Source organism: Pterocles gutturalis, unplaced genomic scaffold, assembly GCF_000699245.1.
Source record: "Pterocles gutturalis isolate BGI_N339 unplaced genomic scaffold, ASM69924v1 scaffold2632, whole genome shotgun sequence".
Classification (NCBI taxonomy): domain Eukaryota; kingdom Metazoa; phylum Chordata; class Aves; order Pterocliformes; family Pteroclidae; genus Pterocles; species Pterocles gutturalis.
The window spans coordinates 6,476-25,910 of record NW_010114984.1 but is presented as its reverse complement, the minus strand read 5'-3'; the positions used below and the strand labels follow the sequence as shown (position 1 = coordinate 25,910).

The window sequence follows — 19,435 nt, the reverse complement described above, 5'->3', positions numbered from 1 at the left end:
TGGGCCTTACCATGTGGTATGGAAAGGATCCTAGTCCTTCACCCCTCTGAAGTGAAGGTGGCGAGTCTGAGGGTTCAGCCAGCTTTGGTACAAAACACATCTTCTCCCTCCTCTCCTCTAGAGATGCAGTGATGAATACTGGGGTCCCAAAGGCAGCTCCCAGGAAGCAGTGAAACAATGAAAGGGCCACAAGCTGCTACTGGAGCCATCGCCATAATGGGGCCGTTCTGCCTCATGCAGAACTGACAGATGAGATACAAAGAGGAGCTGCTGCTTCAATCACTGAGATGGCCTAGAGCTCAGGGGCCCCTCCCCTCTTCAACTCACTCCTAGTTCATATCAAACGTACATGGGTGCTGCTCTGGAGCCTCCGGCCTTGCTCCTTGTCTGCGAGTGACCTGAAGCCAGGAAAGCCGCTCTCTGCATTCGGTTAGTGTGCTGTGAAGTTAGATGGATCCCAGTGGGTTCAGGAGACTAGAGGCTGGAGCGGCACGAGTCCGTTCCCAGGAGACACCAGGAATCCGAATCCATGTCAGGTTTTGGATCCACTTCCATCTCCTCTTTGGCTGTCTGTGTTCCCTTGGAATGAACCTCCACCTGCCAAAACACACAGCAGTTATCCAAACAGCTCTAGGACTAGCTTCAAAGAAGCTAGGAGCCGCACAAGGCACAGTCCCTATTCTCCACAGCCATTTGGGACTCTCCATTACATCTGACTGCCCATCCCTTCTCACCAGGAGAAATAAAGGGGAATCCCAGGTCCCTCAAGGACTGGGCTGTCCTCACAGGAAACTGTCTTCTTGGCTTCATTCCTGTTGCTACTAGTAGAGCCTACATCAGCAGCTCAAGCAAGAGACAGGCAGCGTGTTCAGCCTCCCTATTCTGCTCTAAGAGAGATATCTGTTAAGAGCTGCTTCCTTCTGTGCATCCTCCGCAACCTATGTGGGAGCCAGGATCAGCATAGTGAGCCCTGAGCATGATGTGCACCCACATGTTGGGTCCTCACCTGCTGCATTCCCTCCATCCCCCTGCAGAACCGCTGGAGTTGGTCACTCAGACGAACAGTTTCCTGCTGCAGCTTCTTCTGATCTTCCAGACACTGTAAAACCAGGCCTCGGAGGTGCGTCACCTCCACTTGCAGAGCACTGCACATGCAGCCTGCAACAGGAGATGCAGCCTTTCCTTCACCGCACGGCAAGGTTGGACTCAGGCAATTAGGCTGGAGAGACACAGAGGGAAGTCAGGCCAGGTTTGAGTGTAAGGCCAGGAGTTGTTTACGCCACAAGAAGAAACTATGCACAGAAAGTGTCACCCTAGCGCATTTCCCAACTTCCCAAACTTCTAGCAACCAGGGTCAGCAAGCTACTAGTCATTACATCTTCAGTAAAAAGCCATTAACTTCCTCCTTTTTCTGGGAAAGCTGCTCTTGTCCTATTACCAAAATCCATCTGGTCTAGCCCCCTTTCCTTAAGCCTGGGATCTGTGCCTCCTCTTGGGACAGAGAACTCCTGGAACAAGGTAGTCTGATAGGCTGCAGTTTCTCAATGATTTCCTACATCATTTCTTCTACTTATCTCACAGTGATTTCTGCTTTCTAAATTTCTATTTTCTGCTAGGCTCCTGGGCCTAGGCTTCTCTTTTTTTTTTCCAGTTGCATTAACTGCACTTTTCCACAGAACTGACCTCATAATTTTTAATCTGACCAAGCCCCAGCTTTGTGTTCTAGATCCCTGTGAATTGTTCTCTTTGCAGCATCATCTCTGATTACGAACAGCCCGCTTTTCCTCATCCAGATGAATTAGGCCAATCCAACACCCTCTTCTCAGCCATCCCCATAATTTAAGCACTGTCATTTACAGTCCCCAAGAGCATCTGGCCAAGCATTCACTTGGATAACATTACCCAGGGCTCCATTTTGGGCTTGTTTAATCCAACAGGTTCCTCGGAGGCCACTTTGAGTCCTTGAAGTTTCTGGTAAGGGAGAGTCTCCTTCTCAGGCTCTGAAGATGCCATACTAAGAGGAAAGGGACTGTCAGGCATGGGGATGAATTCAGCGTTCTCCAGCTCCTGGATACACAAAAGCAGCATTGTCAGGCCTGCCTGCCTTCCTGCAGCTGACTTAATCTCAACCAATGTACCAGCACCCTCTTGTGGTAAAAAAGCCGCGAGGCCTAAAGGCTCCCGACAGCACAGCTCTGAGAACCTTTTGGAGCATCTCTTAAAGGTGGAAGGGGCCGCTCGCTTTTCCCCAGCCCAGACGCCCATTTTAAGACACCACATTACCTTCCGCAGCCAGCCAGGGCAGGAGCTACTGTCAGCACTGTTGCCTCCCTTAGCTTCTGTGGTGCTGATCCAGCCCCCTAACTCACGATCTGCTTCCATGGTTCCCCGAAAGCTTCCACTGGGATTGGGAATCTCCACTTCCTGTTCATTATCCTCTTCTTCTCCTCCTCCAGTTGTGCAGCTCTGAGCCACTAGCAAACAGGAGTGAAAACTTTATACTTTCCCCACTTGGGCTATTCCTGTGCCAAACCCCAGTTGGAGCAGAGAAGATGCAGAAATTCGGGATGTATGGCCACGATGAGAACACATCCTAGTAGAATCTCCCTCCACAGCTTATTTCCTACCAATCCCTGCAGGCCTCCCCAAAAGGGCTTGTGTGCAGCAGTCTTTTGCAGGTTCTTGGCCCCAGACCTCCCACAGGTCCAAGAAACTAGACTCCATCTCTCCAGCAACTGCCCCATAACCCCCCTTCCCTTATCAGCTCCCTTCAGTGAATTTCTCTCAGCTCTTCCTTGTCAAATTGAAATTCCTCAACTGCAAAGGCCTCGTTGCATCCATGTTCTTCCTCCTCTGTTTCAGTTCTCTTTCCCAGCTTTGGGCCATCCCTTCCCATGCACACCACCAACTAGCTTTCCTCCCTTTGAGCTCTTCTGTGGGGCCTTTCAAACACAGAGAAACCATCCTGCAGGACCAAACTGCACCCACTCAAACTAACCGCTGAACAGATTTAAGCCACAGCTCCCCAGGGCAGGTTACTCACCAGTACCAATGGACAGGCCACTGCTATTGGATCGGATTGTTTTAGAGTTCAACACCTTTTCTGCAAGGAGAGAAGCATGCTTTCAGTTAGCATCACACGGAAAGCAAGACAACTCTTACAACAGCACACAACAAAGAAAATGTTACAGGCCTAGAGCTTAAAGCAGCTTGCCACATTCACCCACAGCAACCTGGCCTGCTCCCCAGCCAGATTTATAGTCTAGGCCCTAGCAAGCAAATACATCATCATAACCAAGATCTCAAAATTCATACTAAAGGTACACTTACCAACAATGATGATGGTGTGCCAGCCACGGCATGACAGGTCTGGCACATGATGCAACGATCCAAATATTGGCCGAGGCCACGAGGTACAAATATCTGAGCCATGAGCTCTCTCAGTTGATGTCATTGCCAGACGCCCATTCCCACCGTTACCCCAGGCAAAGATATGGTTGTCTGAGGAAAGAGAACAAACTGATAAGGAATCTAACAGGCAGCCACCAAGCCAGTGCACTGCAGCCCCAGAGACAGCAAATGCTTGGTGCTGCACTGGGACAACTAACAGGGCCAGACAACCCCAGTCTAGGAGGATTTATTTATTTCAGTGCAGTGCTGCAGGAGTGGTCTAGGAAATGCTCAGTGGGACCTAGTTACCCACCCTGCAGATCTAGTACAAAGGAACCCCACTCACCGTCAGTAGCAGCTATGGTGAATTCATCTCCACATGAAACCCTGATCACCTGCTTACCCCCCAAGGGGCCTCCCAGCAGGTTGATTCCCAGGTGCTTCTTATAGTCCCCAACACCAAGCTGTCCACACTTGTTGGAGCCAAAGGTCAGCAGGCGGCCTCGCTCTGAGAGGAGGAACAAGACAGTCACAGCAAGGGCCCAACTCTGGAAGTGGCCATGCATGCAGAGAACTAGCAGCCACAGCCCATGACCAGGAAGGACTCTGCTGAGAAGCCAGCCAGGCTGGGAGGGGACAGTGCCAGCCAAGAGGAATGGCTTCAGCCTGGAAACATCTCCCCAGTTCCTTCTCCCATTGCTCCTCTTTTCCGATGCTGGGGGCTGGGACTCATCACAGCCCTTTGGTGTCATTTGAGCAAAGCCTAACTCAGTCATAAACAAGTCCTCCACTATCCCAGGGAATGATTCTTACCCAAACCTTTTTTTTTTCTTCCTTCCTTTAAAAAAAGAAAGGCTGGCCCAGAAGCTGATGTTGCTGCTTCAGCTCGCCAGGAGGCAACACTGCTGAGAAACAGGAATGCTGGGTTCCTGGAGCAGGCATGAGCCCTGCTACCAAGAGCACAACCCTCAATATCAAGGGCCAGGCTGAAAAGGCAAAGTTGATGTAAAGTAATCCAGCAATCAGTATTCACTTCTTAATATATAGGGCTCACCATCAATGGAAGCTGTGTGTGTCTTCCCTGGAGAAATGGTACGGATCTTGTAGAAGGACAGCTGCTTGGCCAAAGTCAGAGAAGTGGCATATGGCACCTCGCAGTACGTCTGAAAAAAGACGTGGGTAAGCAGAGTGAAAACCCCACATTCATCAGCTAAGACCTACTCAAGTAGGTCTTGGCAGACCACAACACTAACCTAGACAGTCCCAACACGGGTATGGTAAAGAACTGACAGAGTCCATGTCACTAAGTCACCCTGGAGCAGCTCACTGTCTGTTTGACTACCTCAGATCTGACATAAGCCCATAGGGCAGACAGGAAACTGAGGAACAAACTGCCTCTTCCCACAGTCCCAGTATCCATTGTCTTGGACTGGAACTAACAAATTGGCACAAAGTTAATGAACTCTGTCACTGTCACAGGACCTCAGTTTCCCATACGCTGAGGGCTGGGAGCTGGAACCAGGGACCCAAATGCACTTACATCATGGTTGATTATCCCTGATGTACACTGATTCAGGCCCAGCTTGTTGAACTCGTTGAGTCCACATGCCAACACTTTGCCTGTCTGGGTGAGCAGGAAAGTCCCATCACAGCCACAGTGAACGGACACAATGTTCAAAGTCTTTGGAACATCGACCTATGTGGAAGAGACATATCCCAAGAAAATAAAAATCCCAACATGTACTACATAGAAGCTGGCGCATGGAAGACACCCAGGGTTACAGCAGTGGTTCAGCTAGTCTGGGCACCAATAATACTGTCTTGTGTCAGGGCCACCACCACGCAGTTGCTCCCTCCCCTCCCCCGCCTTTCCCCCCCCCGAAAAAATGGGGGAAAAGAAAAAAAAAAAAAAAAAAAGGAACCTCGTGAGTTGAGGTAACGACAGATTTTAATAATACAACAAAAGAAAAAGGAGAATATAATAATAAGATATCGAATACAATGAAAACACTGATACAACGGAAACTTTCTCACCACCAAGAGCTTCACAAAGACCCCCACCCCTCTCCCGGCCAGCTTCCACTTATATCCCAGGCACGAAGTCAGCATGGTATTGCATATCCCTTTGGCTATGCCCACCTCCCACCTTCTGTGAAAAATTAACCCTATCCCAGCTGAACCCAGGACAAATACCCAATGCAGTTATTTTGAATGAAGGTACAAGAATATAGTTAAGTCTACAGCATACTGAAACTCCAGTCACAATACAGAAATTCAAGGCATTGTAGACCTTGTGTGCACACACCAGTGAGCCAGCACAGGAACCAGAAATGTGGTGCGCAGGCATCCTGGCCAGCTGGGGTCTACAAGCATCAGACCCAGTTAGTTGAGCAGGGCTGGGTCTGTGCTGTGTGGGTGTGATCCTGTGTGATCACAGATATTCAACTTCCACGCATGTCCTTGTTGGTTTCTAAACCCTCCAACCTCAATTACCCCTAGCACTGTATTTAAAGAGGGTTTTACTTTCAACTTATCTTTAACTTATTATGTCAAATTCAAAGACTCCCAGTTGTTTGCACTGCTGTGAGTTTCCTTTACAGAAACAAGGTACACAATCTGGAGTTTGCTACTATGATTTCTACAACATTAAGCTTGGCATTTTCAGTTCCAGCTTGGAGATCAGAGCAATTAAGCTCTAAGTCATGATGCTGGCTGTTCTGGGAGTGGTATGTCCCTCTGCCATGATCTCTACAGACAAATGTAGCAAAATAAAGTCAGGAAGTAAAGTTAAAACCCTTGCAAACTCTATGACACCTCACAAAAAACACCTCCACATCTGAGAGTTAATATTTCCAAACAGCAACGAATTTGGATTTATGCCCATGCAGAGGTAAAGAAGTAGTCACACCCCTACCTTCTGAGGGGTGTAGTGATCTTCTTCTGAATCCAAGCCCAAGCGCCCTGCATCAGTGAAAACACTGCAGTCAGAAATGGCCTCAACAAGGTGCCCGCCCATAAGAAATGGTATTGTCCCTCCATAGCCCCGAAGGAACCTCCCTACAGAACTAGAAACCGGCTTCCCTACATGCGTCATTGCCTGCCAATCCTGAAGGTAATCCAACCCAAATCACAGAACAACTGCCCTACTGTCTCTCCAATTTAGAGACAAGGATGTCCTGTGGTACAGTGTCAAATGCTTTGCACAAGTTCAGGTAGATGACATCCCTTATCCACCAATGCTGTAACACCGTCGTAGAAGGCCACCAAGTTTGTCAGGCGTGATTTGCCCTCAGTGAAGCCATGTTGGCTGTCACCAATCACCTCCTTATTTTTCCATGTGCCTTAGCAGAGTTTACAGGAGGATCTGCTCCACAATCTCACAGAGGTGAGACTGACAGGCCTGTGGTTCCCCCGGTCTTCCTTTTTTCCCTTTTTAAAAATGGGGGTTATGTTTCCCTTTTTCCAGTCAGCAGAAACTTCACCAGACTGCCATGACTTATCAAATATGATGGATAGTGGCTTAGCAACTTCATCCACCAGTTCCCTCAGGACCCACGGATGCAGCTCATCAGGTCCCATGGACTTGTGCACCTTCAGGATCCTTAGATGGTCTCAAACCTGATCTTCTGCTACAGTGGGTTGTTCTTTACTCTCCCAGTCCCTGTTTGCCTTCTGCGACTTGGGCAGTGTGGCTTGGGCATTTGCCAGAGAAGACTGAGGCAAAAAAGTAATTCAGTACCTCAGCCTTCTCCATGTCCTGGGTAACCAGGTCTCCCGTTTCCTTCTGGAGAGGGCCCACATTTTCCCTAGTCTTTGTTTTATTACCAATGTACCTATAGAAGCTCTCCTTGTTGCCCTCGACTCCCTGGACAGATTTAATTCTATCAGGGCTTTAGCTTTCCTAACCTGATCCCTAGCTGCTCAGTTTCACTCTACTCCCCCCAGGCTACCTGTCCTTGCTTCCACCCTCTGTAGGCTTCCTTTTTGCATTTGAGTTTGTCCAGGAGTTCCTTGTTCATCCATGCAGGCTTCCTGGTGTTTTTGCCTGACTTCCTCTTTGCTGGAATGCGTTGCTCCTGAGCTTGGAAGAGGTGATCCTTGGACATTAACCAGCTTTCTTGGGCCCCTCTTCCCTCCAGGGCTTTATCCCATGGTGTTCTGACAAGCAGATCCCTGAAGAAGCCAAAGTCCGCTCTCCCTACGTCCAGGGTAGTGAGTCTGCTGTATGCCCTCCCCACTGCCCTAAGGATCTTGAACTCCACCATTTCATGGTCATTGCATCCCAGGCTGCCCTTGAGCTTCACATTCCCCACCAGCCCTTCCTTGTTGGTGAGAATAAGGTCCAGCCTAGCACCTCTCCTTGTTGGCCTCTCTATCACTTGGAGAGGAAGTTATCATCAATGCATTCCAGGCGACTCCTGGCTTGCTTATGCCCTGCTGTGTTGTCCTTCCAACAGATATCACAGTGGTTCAAGTCCCTCATGAAGATGAGGGCTTGCAAACGTGAGGCTGCTCGTATCTGTCTATAGAATTCCTCATCCGTGCAGTCTTCCTGGTGAGGTGGCCTGTAGCAGACCCCCACTAATTAGTCACCTGTCCATCCCCTCCCTTTAATCCTGACCCATAAGCTCTCGGTCAGCTCCTCATCTATCCCCGGGCAGAGCTCCATGCACTCCACCTGAACCCTGACATAGCTGGCAACACCCCCTTCTCATCTCCCCTGCCTGTCCTTCCTATAGAGCCTGTATCCTTCCATTCCAACACTCCAGGTTCTCCACACTCCAAAGGTTCAGTCCCCAGTTCCCCATTCTTAGAACGAAAGAAAGCCCCAAAGAAACAATGTTCTTTTTCCCCCAGGGCATACCAGACACCACCCATCACCAGGCCCTGCCTTACACACCTACACCAAGCTGCTCTCTGGAGCAGGCATACCCCAGTGCCTTTAGGCTCCAGGGAGACTCTACCTACCGTATTCTCCGCAGCCCCATGTGTAAACTTCTCTGTTCCTGGTCAGCACTGCCACATGGTTATCTCCACATGAGACCTGCTCCACAGGGTTGGTAAGAAAGAAATCCAGCTGCAGGGGCTCAAGCACTTCAGAGCCATAAGCCTTGTCAATGCCGATGCATCCGTAATAGTCAGAGCCAAAGGCATACACCTGGCCCTCATCTAAAGGACACAAGGGAAGCTTAGTCAGAACACAAAGCTGGTATTAGACTACATATTAACCTCTTAGGCCATGGCCAGAGCAACCTTTTTTCTGTAATCACCCTCTTTAGTGCAGAAGAATGTAATCAGGAGACTACAAAGTCCTTTCTTGTTCACATTGAGATGGATGACCTTACACCACAACCTTGGGATTTCAGGCCACCAGTGTCAAAAAATCTTGAGATGAACCTGCCACTTTATTTAACAGAAACCCACAAATTGATCCTGTGGTTTCGTAAGCCACTCCTCCAGCACACCGAGCATCTGAGCTTATCTCTATCAAACCTCTGCTTTTCCAGCACTGGCAAAATAAACTGGAAACTACCTTGTTGAGAATTATGTTTTCATGGGCAGAGCAAGATTCAAATTCCTCCATTATAGACACCAGTACAGTTAACACATCTTTGAAAGTATGAGCAGAGCTAGAACTAGAGACAGCTACAAGGTCTCAAGCTCTCTGAATTAAATAGAAAATCTCAGATACCTATCTTCTTTCATCATTGGGGGACTCCCCACACACTCCAAAACCAGTTTCAAACACATTTATACTCTTGACTTCAGGCTCCTCCATCTTTAATAGGGCATGTATGGAGGCAACACATGCACTGGTAAGAGCAGGGACTCTCCACAGCCACAAAGAGCTGTGCTCAACACCCAGCTTCATCACCAAAAAGGAGCACATCCTTAGCAAAACACCCAGCCTTCTTGGGAGTCAATATCTTCCTCTCCATAATAATATTGGTGTATCTCCACTACTGCACTTACTATCCTCATAACTGAGGGGTGAGTAACATATGCGACTTTCTCCTTTCTGCACAAAGCTGCTCTGCTAATCTTACTGTGAAGGTAAACATCTCCACAGCACAGTAAAGTGAAGGGACAGTGGTCCCCTTCCAGCTCTCACCTGTGATGCACACTGTGAAATCATCTCCACAGGACACCTGGCGAATGGCTTTTCCCTGAAGCTTCTCAACGTGCTTTGGCTGCCGGTAAGAGGCCCTGTCTCCATGTCCCAGCTGCCCATGCAACTTGGTGCCCCCTTGCATATTCTGCAAGACAGAAACATCTGATAAGGGTGTGTTATGTAACCACAACTCCAGAGATGGTGCCCATAATTACATCACCTCGCATGAACAACAGAAGACAGCCAAGGGCAAGAGAAAGTGTTAGCTACCTTAGGGAAGAGACTGCTATCTACTATGCGGCATAACAGCAGGCAACATTCTAAATGGCAGCACAGGTTTTCAGACAGTTATGCATTAACAAGGACTGATCTGGTCTCAGGCTAGCAGCTGGTGAGGAAGCCCAGCTCCTTTCTCACCTGCCAGGCTACAGAACCCACTCCCTGTTACAGGACTGAAATTCATCCTTCAGCTTTTTGACCTATTTTTCTAAATCCTAATGGCTGCAAAGAAACTCGTAACATGAAACAAATGTCACTAAAGTGGCCAGACCTACCAATTCTACAGGAAAAACAAAACAACTCTGAGTAGTGTTGAAGCTAAAACTAAAATATCAATAGCCAGCTGAAAGTTTTCAGTGGCTGTTCTTGCAGGAATATCCTGCAAATGACTTCAAGTTGCTCTCCTCCCATTTGTATCTCCTCCTCTCACCCACCTACCAGTACTTTCTAATTTGTCTTAACAGATTCTGTATCCTCAATACTAAAGCCTGTGGAAGCCTGGAGATACCTCCATGCCACTGACCACATAAGCCCAATAAGACTGGATTAAATTGTTTTAAATGCATTATATGCCAACATTTTTTATTCACTTTAAACTATTACAGAATTTCCAGTCATCATAAAAAGCAGAGTTGTTTAGTATAAGACATCTCTGGTTTCATCTACAAGTTGCCTCACAGCTGACAACTGTATTACAATGAGGTCCCTCATCCCACCCATTCTGATCTTGGAAAATCTTCATCAAAAATACACAAAGCCAACAGGGCATCACAAAGCCTCCAGTGCTTTTCTAGAAGTTGGGAAGGGGGGAAAGAGATGTTTGACTTAGTGTCTGGGCCTACAAGTCCACCACCTACAATCCTCTAGTGCACAGCAATTCTCCAATACACTTCCTGTCATGATGGAAAACTTCTCCCAAAAACACACTTGCCTTGGGAGACTTGGGTCAGCCCTGAAGCAGATGGCCTCACAGCATCCACTGCAAACAGATTTTTCCTTTTCCAAGCTGCCTGATTCTACCAGGCTCATGAATGGTCACCAGTGGATCTAGACTCTCCTCTCCCACCCTCACCCCCTTCCTGCAGCTTCTCTCACTTACCACCCAAGTGTAGAGCTCCTTCTCCACTGTCACCACAGCAAAGTGAGTGTTACCAGCACACACCTGGCGTGCACTGCAGCCACTTTTGATGGCATCCAGCTTCTGGGGGGTGGACTTCCCACCTCCCCAAACATACACCTCACTAGTGCGTGAAGTTACCACTGCAATGGGAGCCTCATTCATGGTACTTGACCTGCACAAGACACCCCCCCAAAACACACATGCGTTTAATAATGAGTTTGCATTCAGTGTCATCACTCATTTTCCTACTGTTGTCTATCAGTTTCCCCTTCACAACCATTCACGGTTTCTACTTTCACAAACTGTTCTCTTTGTTGAGTGGTTGTGAGGCCTCAAATGCTATAGAGAGACTCAGGATAAAACCTGTCTCTGAGCAACAGAGAAAGTAGCCTCCATGGAGCATTTTAAAAAGCCTACAACGCAATTTTATGTCACTTTAAAAGACCAGGCTTTCACTGAATGGTCATGGAGCTGTTCTCATTTGTGAAAAATGAAAGACTTACAAACAGTCATGAAATCTTGCTCAAAATACAGAACAACAGTCATGAAATCTTGCTCAAAATACAGAAGCATCTGAAAGCTTCTAACTTTCCTCTGTCCTATTTATTTAAATTACAGGCTTCCATCTGAGGGCAAAAATTACAACTCTTCAATGCAGGTAAGAAGCAATTCACAAGCAGATTTCAAAATGGAAGTTGTAATCAAAGCAAATTGTTTGCAAGCAACCCATGAACTGGAAGAGCTTCACATAAAGTGCTCAGATAGTACTTCCAAGTTTATGAGGAAAAAAAGGTCAAATACTATCTGACAAATCAACAGAAAAACAGCTATACATGTCACAGAAGCTACCTGCTTCATGAAGCAACCCCGCTTACAGGCTTGCTGGAGACTCTGGAGAATCTCTGCACATATCCAGCTTCATGGAAGATCATAGAATCATAGAGTTGTTTGGTTTGGGTTGGAAGGGACCTTAAAGGATCACCTAGTTCCAACCCCCCCACCAGGGGCAGGGACACCCTCCACTAGACCCGGTTGCTCAAAGCCTCATCCAGCCTGGCCTTGAACACCTCCAGGGACGGGGCATCCACAAGGTACTTATATTAATTTAATATTCAACATTCAGACAGTCATATTCTTCCTCCTCAGGGAATCTGGGTGAAAGGAGGGATCTATATTACATCCTCAGATATGTAGCCTATAAAGATTAATTACATCCTTAGTAGGAAAGATGAGAGCTGTACGGGACCTGCTGAGGTAAGGCTCCAGCCATACATATAAGGCAGGACACAAAAGGCAGAGTAAAGCTCGGGACAACAACAACGTAACAACCCTGTCAAATTCCCAGCATTTACGGATCTTCTAAACTACACTATTCCATTATGGTTCTCACAGAGTAACACCCTCAGCAAAGTTCCTCTCTGGGGAGCTGTTCTCTCCAGACCTCCTTTCAAACACATGCTCAAATAATTACCTTGGTCGCTTATTTGGCCCATTAAGCAGTGTGACTTTCTCTTCCATCTCCCTGCCAAAGGAGAAAAAGCATTTTAGGAAACAGTAACATCGCCCAAAGCAATTTACTGACAAGCAGCACAGACAGATTGCTTTCCTTTCCAATAAAATGCTGCTCCCTCTTGGAGGAAATGTGGCAGCAGTTTATCAGCTCACCACAATACACAGTAAGTAGGGCAGAAGTAATGTACCATATAGCTAACAAATTTCCAGGAGACCTGAGGACAACAAACTACATATATATCAAAATGTGGCCAACCAATACCCATATTGCATAAGAATGACCTTAAATGGCTAAATATTATCAGGATTTTGGCTTTTCTAGTGCATACAGCAAGAAAAAGCACAAACTTTGCTGACCACCAAGTAAAAGAATCTTGGTACAAAGGACCAAGTCTGCTGTCCCCAAAGCAACCAATGTGGGACCCAAACAGGCCAGAATTATGGTCCACCTTTCATAAAAAGAGAGTGTGTGCAGGCTGATGGTCAAACTAAGCTAAAATAGGCCTTTTTCAATGCAACTCTCTCCAGAAGAGGGAGGCAACAAAGGGAGAAAGCAAGGGTGTCTATATTGCATTATATGTATATTTTGAAAGGCCTTTTCCAACAACCATAGGAGGATCTCTGTGACCCTTTGTTCAGAGATTTGAAGAACGGGAGCCATCATTCTTCAAAGGAGCCTCAGAAATGGATGCCTCAAGGTTCTTAATACAACAGCTTCTAAGACAAAGGATGCAGAGGCCTTTCTCACCATACCCATGCACCAACAGAACACAGGGATTGATCAGAAGACAAGACAGCAAGAATACACTTCTCTCCTAAAAAGGTTAAAGTGTACTTCAACAACTGCCTCACATCAGGCCAAATTAACTTAAGGACTTTGCTACAAAAGCATAGATATCACCAGTCTGCACAAACCCTCCTGTTCTTTCTGACACCTGTCCAGGTTTCAGGCAAGACCACCTGATTACCTCCTGCGTTTGCTGAGAAGGGGATGTTCAAGCAATTCATCTGCAGTGGGTCTCTTCTCTGGATCCTGAAAGAAGCAAGCAACAAGTTGTTTTCCAGGAAATGCATCTACATTCATCCACAATGAAATCCTGGGCCAGAAGACCTCATTCAAGCCCGCATGGACCTCTTTCCATGACTCCCTTCAGAAGCGAAAGGAACTAATTCAAATATTTGGAACGAATAGGGATAAATGCCAGGGACATGCAGGAGGAACTTCCATGCTCTGAAGCTATGAATACTATGTTTGCTTTCAATAAATTAATTCCCTACAGAAAGCCAGAACCTTAAGAGCCTGTGCTGAGACAATACTCCCACCTCTGCAGCACTGCATTAGAAAGCAATTGTTTTTGCCAGCCCATTAAACAATTGCCATCAGAGTAAACCCAGCACCCCTCCAGAGCCTGCAGGACTGAATGGCATCTTAAGACAACGCTTGCTTTCAGAAGACTGGAGGAAGCCCAGCCTTAATGATGTCCGAGGCCTCACAAAAATTATCCTGCATCAACAGCCCTCATGCTGAAACAGGCATGTCATTCCTATTTATCCCTGAATTCCGTGCCATAGGCAGCTGGGAAGGGGTGTCTGAAAACTAAAAAAGTATTCCACCAACCTGATCAAGGCAGGAATTTACCATCTGGATCAGCTCCCAGGAGTAGACAGTGGAATCAACCTCCATGGCGCGATTTCCTTGCACAATCTTCACACAAAGGTTCAGGGGATTCTAGACAGAAACCAGAAACCAGCTGTAAGGGAACTGAACTGGACAATGTGTCCAATGGGGAGAGATGCTACACACCACCATTATTTTCTTCCTCCTTCTCTGACCAGGACACATCCTTCTTCTTTCCTGCAGAAATTGTACCTCTGACAGCTATGACTTGGTGGTAACATCCATCTTTCACCAAATTCCCTAACAGTGGAGATAGGATAGGTTTCTCTCTGCATGGAATCTCCTACGCAGCATATTGCCATTGAAACACCGCACAGCAGCAAAGTTACTGGGGACTCGGTAACCATGACAAGAGGAAGTCAGGAAAGGACAGATTTTCACATCAGGTCTTTAAGGGTTATAAAATCTTGCACCAAGGCAGCTAGCAGCTTTTCCCATCTCATGGCACAAGCTGGCAAATCACATGTGCCAGCCAGCAATGCTCCCTTTCACCCTCTCCATGACAGCCTGACCATACTTCTCTTGCACCCAAGCTTTAAGAAAGGGTAACAGGATTAAATCCCATGAAATCCAAAGGCTGGAAGTTTTCACTACAGAATGCTGCACAGAAAATTCACAGCTAGCAACATTGAAAAAAACCAAAGAGACCACACAATCACAAACTTCCTCCTTATAGAGAAAAGGACATTTCATCCACAACCACGACACAAGTTAGCACAGCTTATATTCTGCATCTGGTAAACCCAGGGCTGCAGACAAGGATGGATTTGGTAGAAGCCAGAGAGGCACCTGTAGTGCAGGATAGGGGAAATCATGCAGATATTTTCTGTGGCGATAGTTGGCACTCCCAGGGTACTGTTTTCTTAATCAGCAGATTTAAATAAACATTAAAGAAAAGCATGCATTAAGAAAACTATGAGCTTTCTCAGGGTGATAAAAAATAAGATTACACTGTCCATCTTGGTTTGCAGACTTACAGTAGCATCAAAGGTCCTCTTCAGAGTAAGTAGCTCAAAGATGACACAGCCCACAGCCCAAATATCTGATTTGAAGTTGTATTTCACACCCTGGCAGAGTTCTGGGGACATGTAATATGGAGTTCCCACCAGCTAGGAAAAATAACATTTAAAAATCATAAATGATCCAGCAGCCTTCAGTTAAGGAGGTCTGCATCCATTGTATTCACACAGGCCCATGAGCATCAGAACTAGACACAGCACTGAAGTGACACAGGTAACACACCCCACCAACGTGCTGGAGAGCTGGGAACAACAAGCATGTTTCTTCCCTCCTTGTCCACAAGCCTGTGCCTGCATTTCTTAGAAGATCCAAGACACCTCTCTGCTCAGATCCTGATGTGGTACGTACTTCTCAATAGAGTCATGAGAATGCAGCGAGGACTTGCCCCTCTCTTAAATATACTACATTTAGAGGTAATCAGGGGCTTATGTACTGACCAGGCATATGGAAACCCTCAGAAGAGGTTGAGGGAAAAGGGCAAAGCTTCCAAACACAGATGCCACAGCGGCTGTGGAGCCACTCTGATCACAATGTACTAAAGACTACTCTGTCTCCAATGAAAGAGGGGTAACTTTCGTGTCAGTAAGTAAAAAACTGGCATCAGCCCCACCTGAAAGGATTTAACTTCAGAACTGGTCTTTCCTGAACAATTGGTTTAAAACAAACACCCCCCACCACACACAAAATCCCAAATACCAGCATCTAAGTACAGAAGCCTTCCTGGCTACAACAGAAATAGTGGCATAGCTCAAAGTCACCACAAGGAAACACAGAACAAATATGACAAAAGGTGTATGAATTAAGCTTCTAGATGAATGGAGATCATTCCCTAGCAAGGAAATAGATGGCGAAACAAAATGAAAAAGAATTTAGAAGAAGGGGAAATATTTATAGTTGTCCTCTCTTCAGCTCTCTCAGCAAAGCTCCAAGGATTACAAAGCTTGCCTTTCATTAGTCTCTGCTGGTACACTAGACACCTAATGGGCACATTCAGAATCTGCCATCTCCCTTCCATTTCCCATTACAAAGCGTGACAGCTACAGAGCTATGCGAATTCTAGCCACAGGAAGGTGGAAGCTCACCTAGTTGGAGTATCATATGGAGAACTAGGACACTGCACCTAAACCTTTCCTTAAGCAAAGGATAATATAAACTTTCTGTAAAAAGGACAAAGATATTTTCTGTATCTTCCTTGGTAAATGGGAGAAATAATGATAAATTAAGCAATCAGCATTTAGTAAGCAAGACATAAACATTTCACAAAATCATAATTTGACTGTTAAAATTACAAATATTGACCATAACTTGTTTTGCACTCATTTCACAAAAAATTACTTCCAGACTACCTCTGGTCATTAGATCACAAATTGAGCAACTAGCCCAGAGTACAGCCAGCATATACAGAATGAAATACAGTTGAAGGTGTCTAGTTCAAAATTTTTCAGAGGTAAAAAAGGAAAAAAAAAGAAAAGCTTGCAGGTGCAGATGAACACACACAACACAGGCAAAAAACAAACCTGGAAATTCACAGCACAGACTGCACTTGCTCTGAAAGCCAGAAGACCATGAAAATGTGATGAAACACAAGTGGTTTTGGTGCAGCCCAGCTTAGCAAGGGCTTTATGCAGTAGCCTTCAATTCCCACTCACAGTGCAACTGCACAGTAGTGCTCACATTCTGGAAGGAGGCTGGCAAGCATTTAACTACACATCCTAACAGAACACTAACAGCTTGCATTAAATCTAACAATACGGCCTGGTAAGGGGAAGTGCAAACTGGCTTGCATCCCAAACTATAATGAAGGCCTTTAGCAGATAGGAGGTCCAGACAATGTATCCCTTTCCAAGCCCAGTGTTCACCACAGAAATTAATGGAGCTGGGAAATCTAAGCTGAGCCTCTCAGATGCCTGCAACACAACTTACCCTGTGTCATAACTCTGGCTGCAAAACTGTTTTCTGGAAGGGCCTGGAACAAAGCCAAGCTTTATAGTCTTCTGGTAGAATTAATCTCTCCTACAAAGCTTTGCCCCCTCCAAGAGCATTACCAATAAACATTACACGTGGTTACCATAAGAAGCACAAGTGCCTTTCTCACTTCTCTGTAATTCAGTTCAGAGCCTGAGTATTAGAAAAGATAGGAGACATACTTATGGTACGGTGCAATGTCAGGCAAGCACATCCAAACTATCTCAGATCCAGCTGAGGCAAATTGCCCGTTAGCAGAGCAGCAGGACCAAATTAATTTAACTTGTTAAGCTGGGCTTAACTAGCCCAAAGGGAGAGCACTGTACTGATGTGACTACACTGTTCTCTCTGTACCTTCAGCTAGCACTGCCTTCATGTTACATAGATTCATCTTTGGAAGTACCATGCCTAAGTACCAGGGAAAGAAAAGCAGTGCTCCTTAGCATGGCTACACTGGCTCTGGCACAATTCCATGCCCATAGTGGCACTTCTCTTTAGTCTACTGCTGCCTTCCAGAGAGAGATCTCCAAAAGGTAACCTGGGAGGAAGGACAACTGCAGGCTGAAACACACCAGCAAATACGCCAATGTTAGTGAGATAACATTGAAGGAAGTTGAAGGAAGAGGGAAAGGAAAACCACAGAAAAAAAGCAGCAAGAATGTACAGCATCCCTGGTCTTCTGCAAGGCACGCAGAGATGAAAGAAAAACACATCTCAGTTTGCACACAAAGGCAGCAGATACTCACAGTCTCAGCCATAGAGTACTCAGAGTTCAGCTTCTTTGCCAACCCATAATCTCCCAATTTAATCAGGTTTGCCTTGGTTAGAAAGATATTTAATGTCTTTATATCTCTGAAAGGAGAAAAAGAAATGCAGACACTCAAACATATTTCTGGATTTCACCGTTGTCCACACCCTACTATACCTCCTCCCCAAAACGAGGTACTTGCTACTCTGCCAGCACTCTGTCACACACACACACGCACGCACGCAACTCTCCAAAGGCAATCTGACCCCAAGTACTGGGGCAGTAACTGCAGTTATCTATGTTTTATCGCTTCCCCACACAAACACAACACAGTCTAAAAAGCTCAGGCTCCAGACACCTACGTAAAGGCCACAGATCAAAGACAGTTCTTTTCCCCCCTCTCAGTCTCATCTCGTATGAAGGTCATTGAGCATGTCTTTTTTTTCCTGGTTTTATAAATAGACTCAAGTCAGGAGTCGCTGGGCTCACCAAAACCATAAATGTATGCATGAATATGTATGTATGCAAATATAAACACACACAGAAAGGGTGTGAAACAGGTGCCCCTCTAGAGCTTAAGCATAACATCCCTCCACCTTACACATCAAGAACAACTCTTTATAACATGCCACAAAAATGCTGAATTCCAAAACTCACTGAAAACACTTTCTCCCAGACAGAATAATTTATATGTAGTTTCACAGATCAATATAACAGGCTGTAAATACAGAGAGGAAGCCCCCGCAGTATGATATGCTTCCCATAGCCAACACTTCATAAACACCCCCTTTTCCTAACGTACCATCAACAACTTCCCAGTGCAGATCAGGACAACATCAAATAAAGCAGCACTTTGCATTCATCCACTTGGGGCATCGCAAAGTCCTGGGTCAATCTGACAATGTCTGCAGCAGAAGGAAATCACTGCAAACATTTAAATAACTGTTCAATTCACTATTATGGAAGGATTTTGGGCCACACATGTTCATCGACTGTGAACCTTGATGTGAATATTGGTAGAGGTGGTAAGCAGGAAATCACTGCAAAGCAGGGCAGACATGACATCTGCTTTAGGTCAAAAACTTAGCCACTACTTTGTTGAGTGTAGGGTACCAACCCTTCATTAGGAAGGCTCACCAATTACCAAAGACTCAGAATGGCAGCAACCAGGATGCTATCCCACAGAAAACATCCTCACGCAGCTATGCTCACTAGTTAGAGAAGGATGTTGTGCAGCACACGATCCAACCATGCTGGAAATGGCTATCTACGCGTGTGGTAATCCCCAGAACATCACGGCCTCCTTGAAGCACATATAAGCCACGAAACTCACCCTCTCAAACAGAAAAGGGCAACAGAAAAAGGTAATTAGCTACTCATTAAAATCTCAGAGTCAACGTCAAAATTACCACTACCACCTAACAAGCTATATTACTTCTTTAAATAACAGGCCAAGCAAATGAGATTCAGACAAATGCAGGAGAAATCTTCACCTGGGTTATATTGCAGCAAGGCCCCAACACAAAGTCTTCATCACTGTCAGTCTCCAGGAATTGCAGAAGGCTGTACATGTTGGTTTGAAGCTATTAATTGTGGAGCGAGTAGGAAGTA

At 46.1% G+C, this 19,435-nt stretch overlaps 1 protein-coding gene across 1 annotated transcript in view; it reads right to left on the bottom strand.

Moving 5' to 3' along the window:
- Positions 1-26: 26 nt before the first annotated feature.
- Positions 27-19,435, bottom strand: part of NEK9 (NIMA-related kinase 9) — a gene marked incomplete at its 5' end in the record, with an annotated part of 24,914 nt that continues 5,505 nt past the window's right edge. The window contains 18 exons of the mRNA XM_010074989.1: positions 27-597; positions 1,007-1,219; positions 1,903-2,067; positions 2,284-2,474; positions 3,044-3,103; positions 3,331-3,501; positions 3,737-3,898; positions 4,445-4,553; positions 4,931-5,086; positions 6,305-6,351; positions 8,359-8,559; positions 9,503-9,647; positions 10,881-11,073; positions 12,373-12,423; positions 13,382-13,446; positions 14,032-14,142; positions 15,069-15,200; positions 17,823-17,928. Of these exons, the coding sequence (XP_010073291.1) occupies positions 475-597; positions 1,007-1,219; positions 1,903-2,067; positions 2,284-2,474; positions 3,044-3,103; positions 3,331-3,501; positions 3,737-3,898; positions 4,445-4,553; positions 4,931-5,086; positions 6,305-6,351; positions 8,359-8,559; positions 9,503-9,647; positions 10,881-11,073; positions 12,373-12,423; positions 13,382-13,446; positions 14,032-14,142; positions 15,069-15,200; positions 17,823-17,928 (2,401 nt within the window). The remainder of the gene's footprint in view (positions 598-1,006; positions 1,220-1,902; positions 2,068-2,283; positions 2,475-3,043; positions 3,104-3,330; positions 3,502-3,736; positions 3,899-4,444; positions 4,554-4,930; positions 5,087-6,304; positions 6,352-8,358; positions 8,560-9,502; positions 9,648-10,880; positions 11,074-12,372; positions 12,424-13,381; positions 13,447-14,031; positions 14,143-15,068; positions 15,201-17,822; positions 17,929-19,435) is intronic.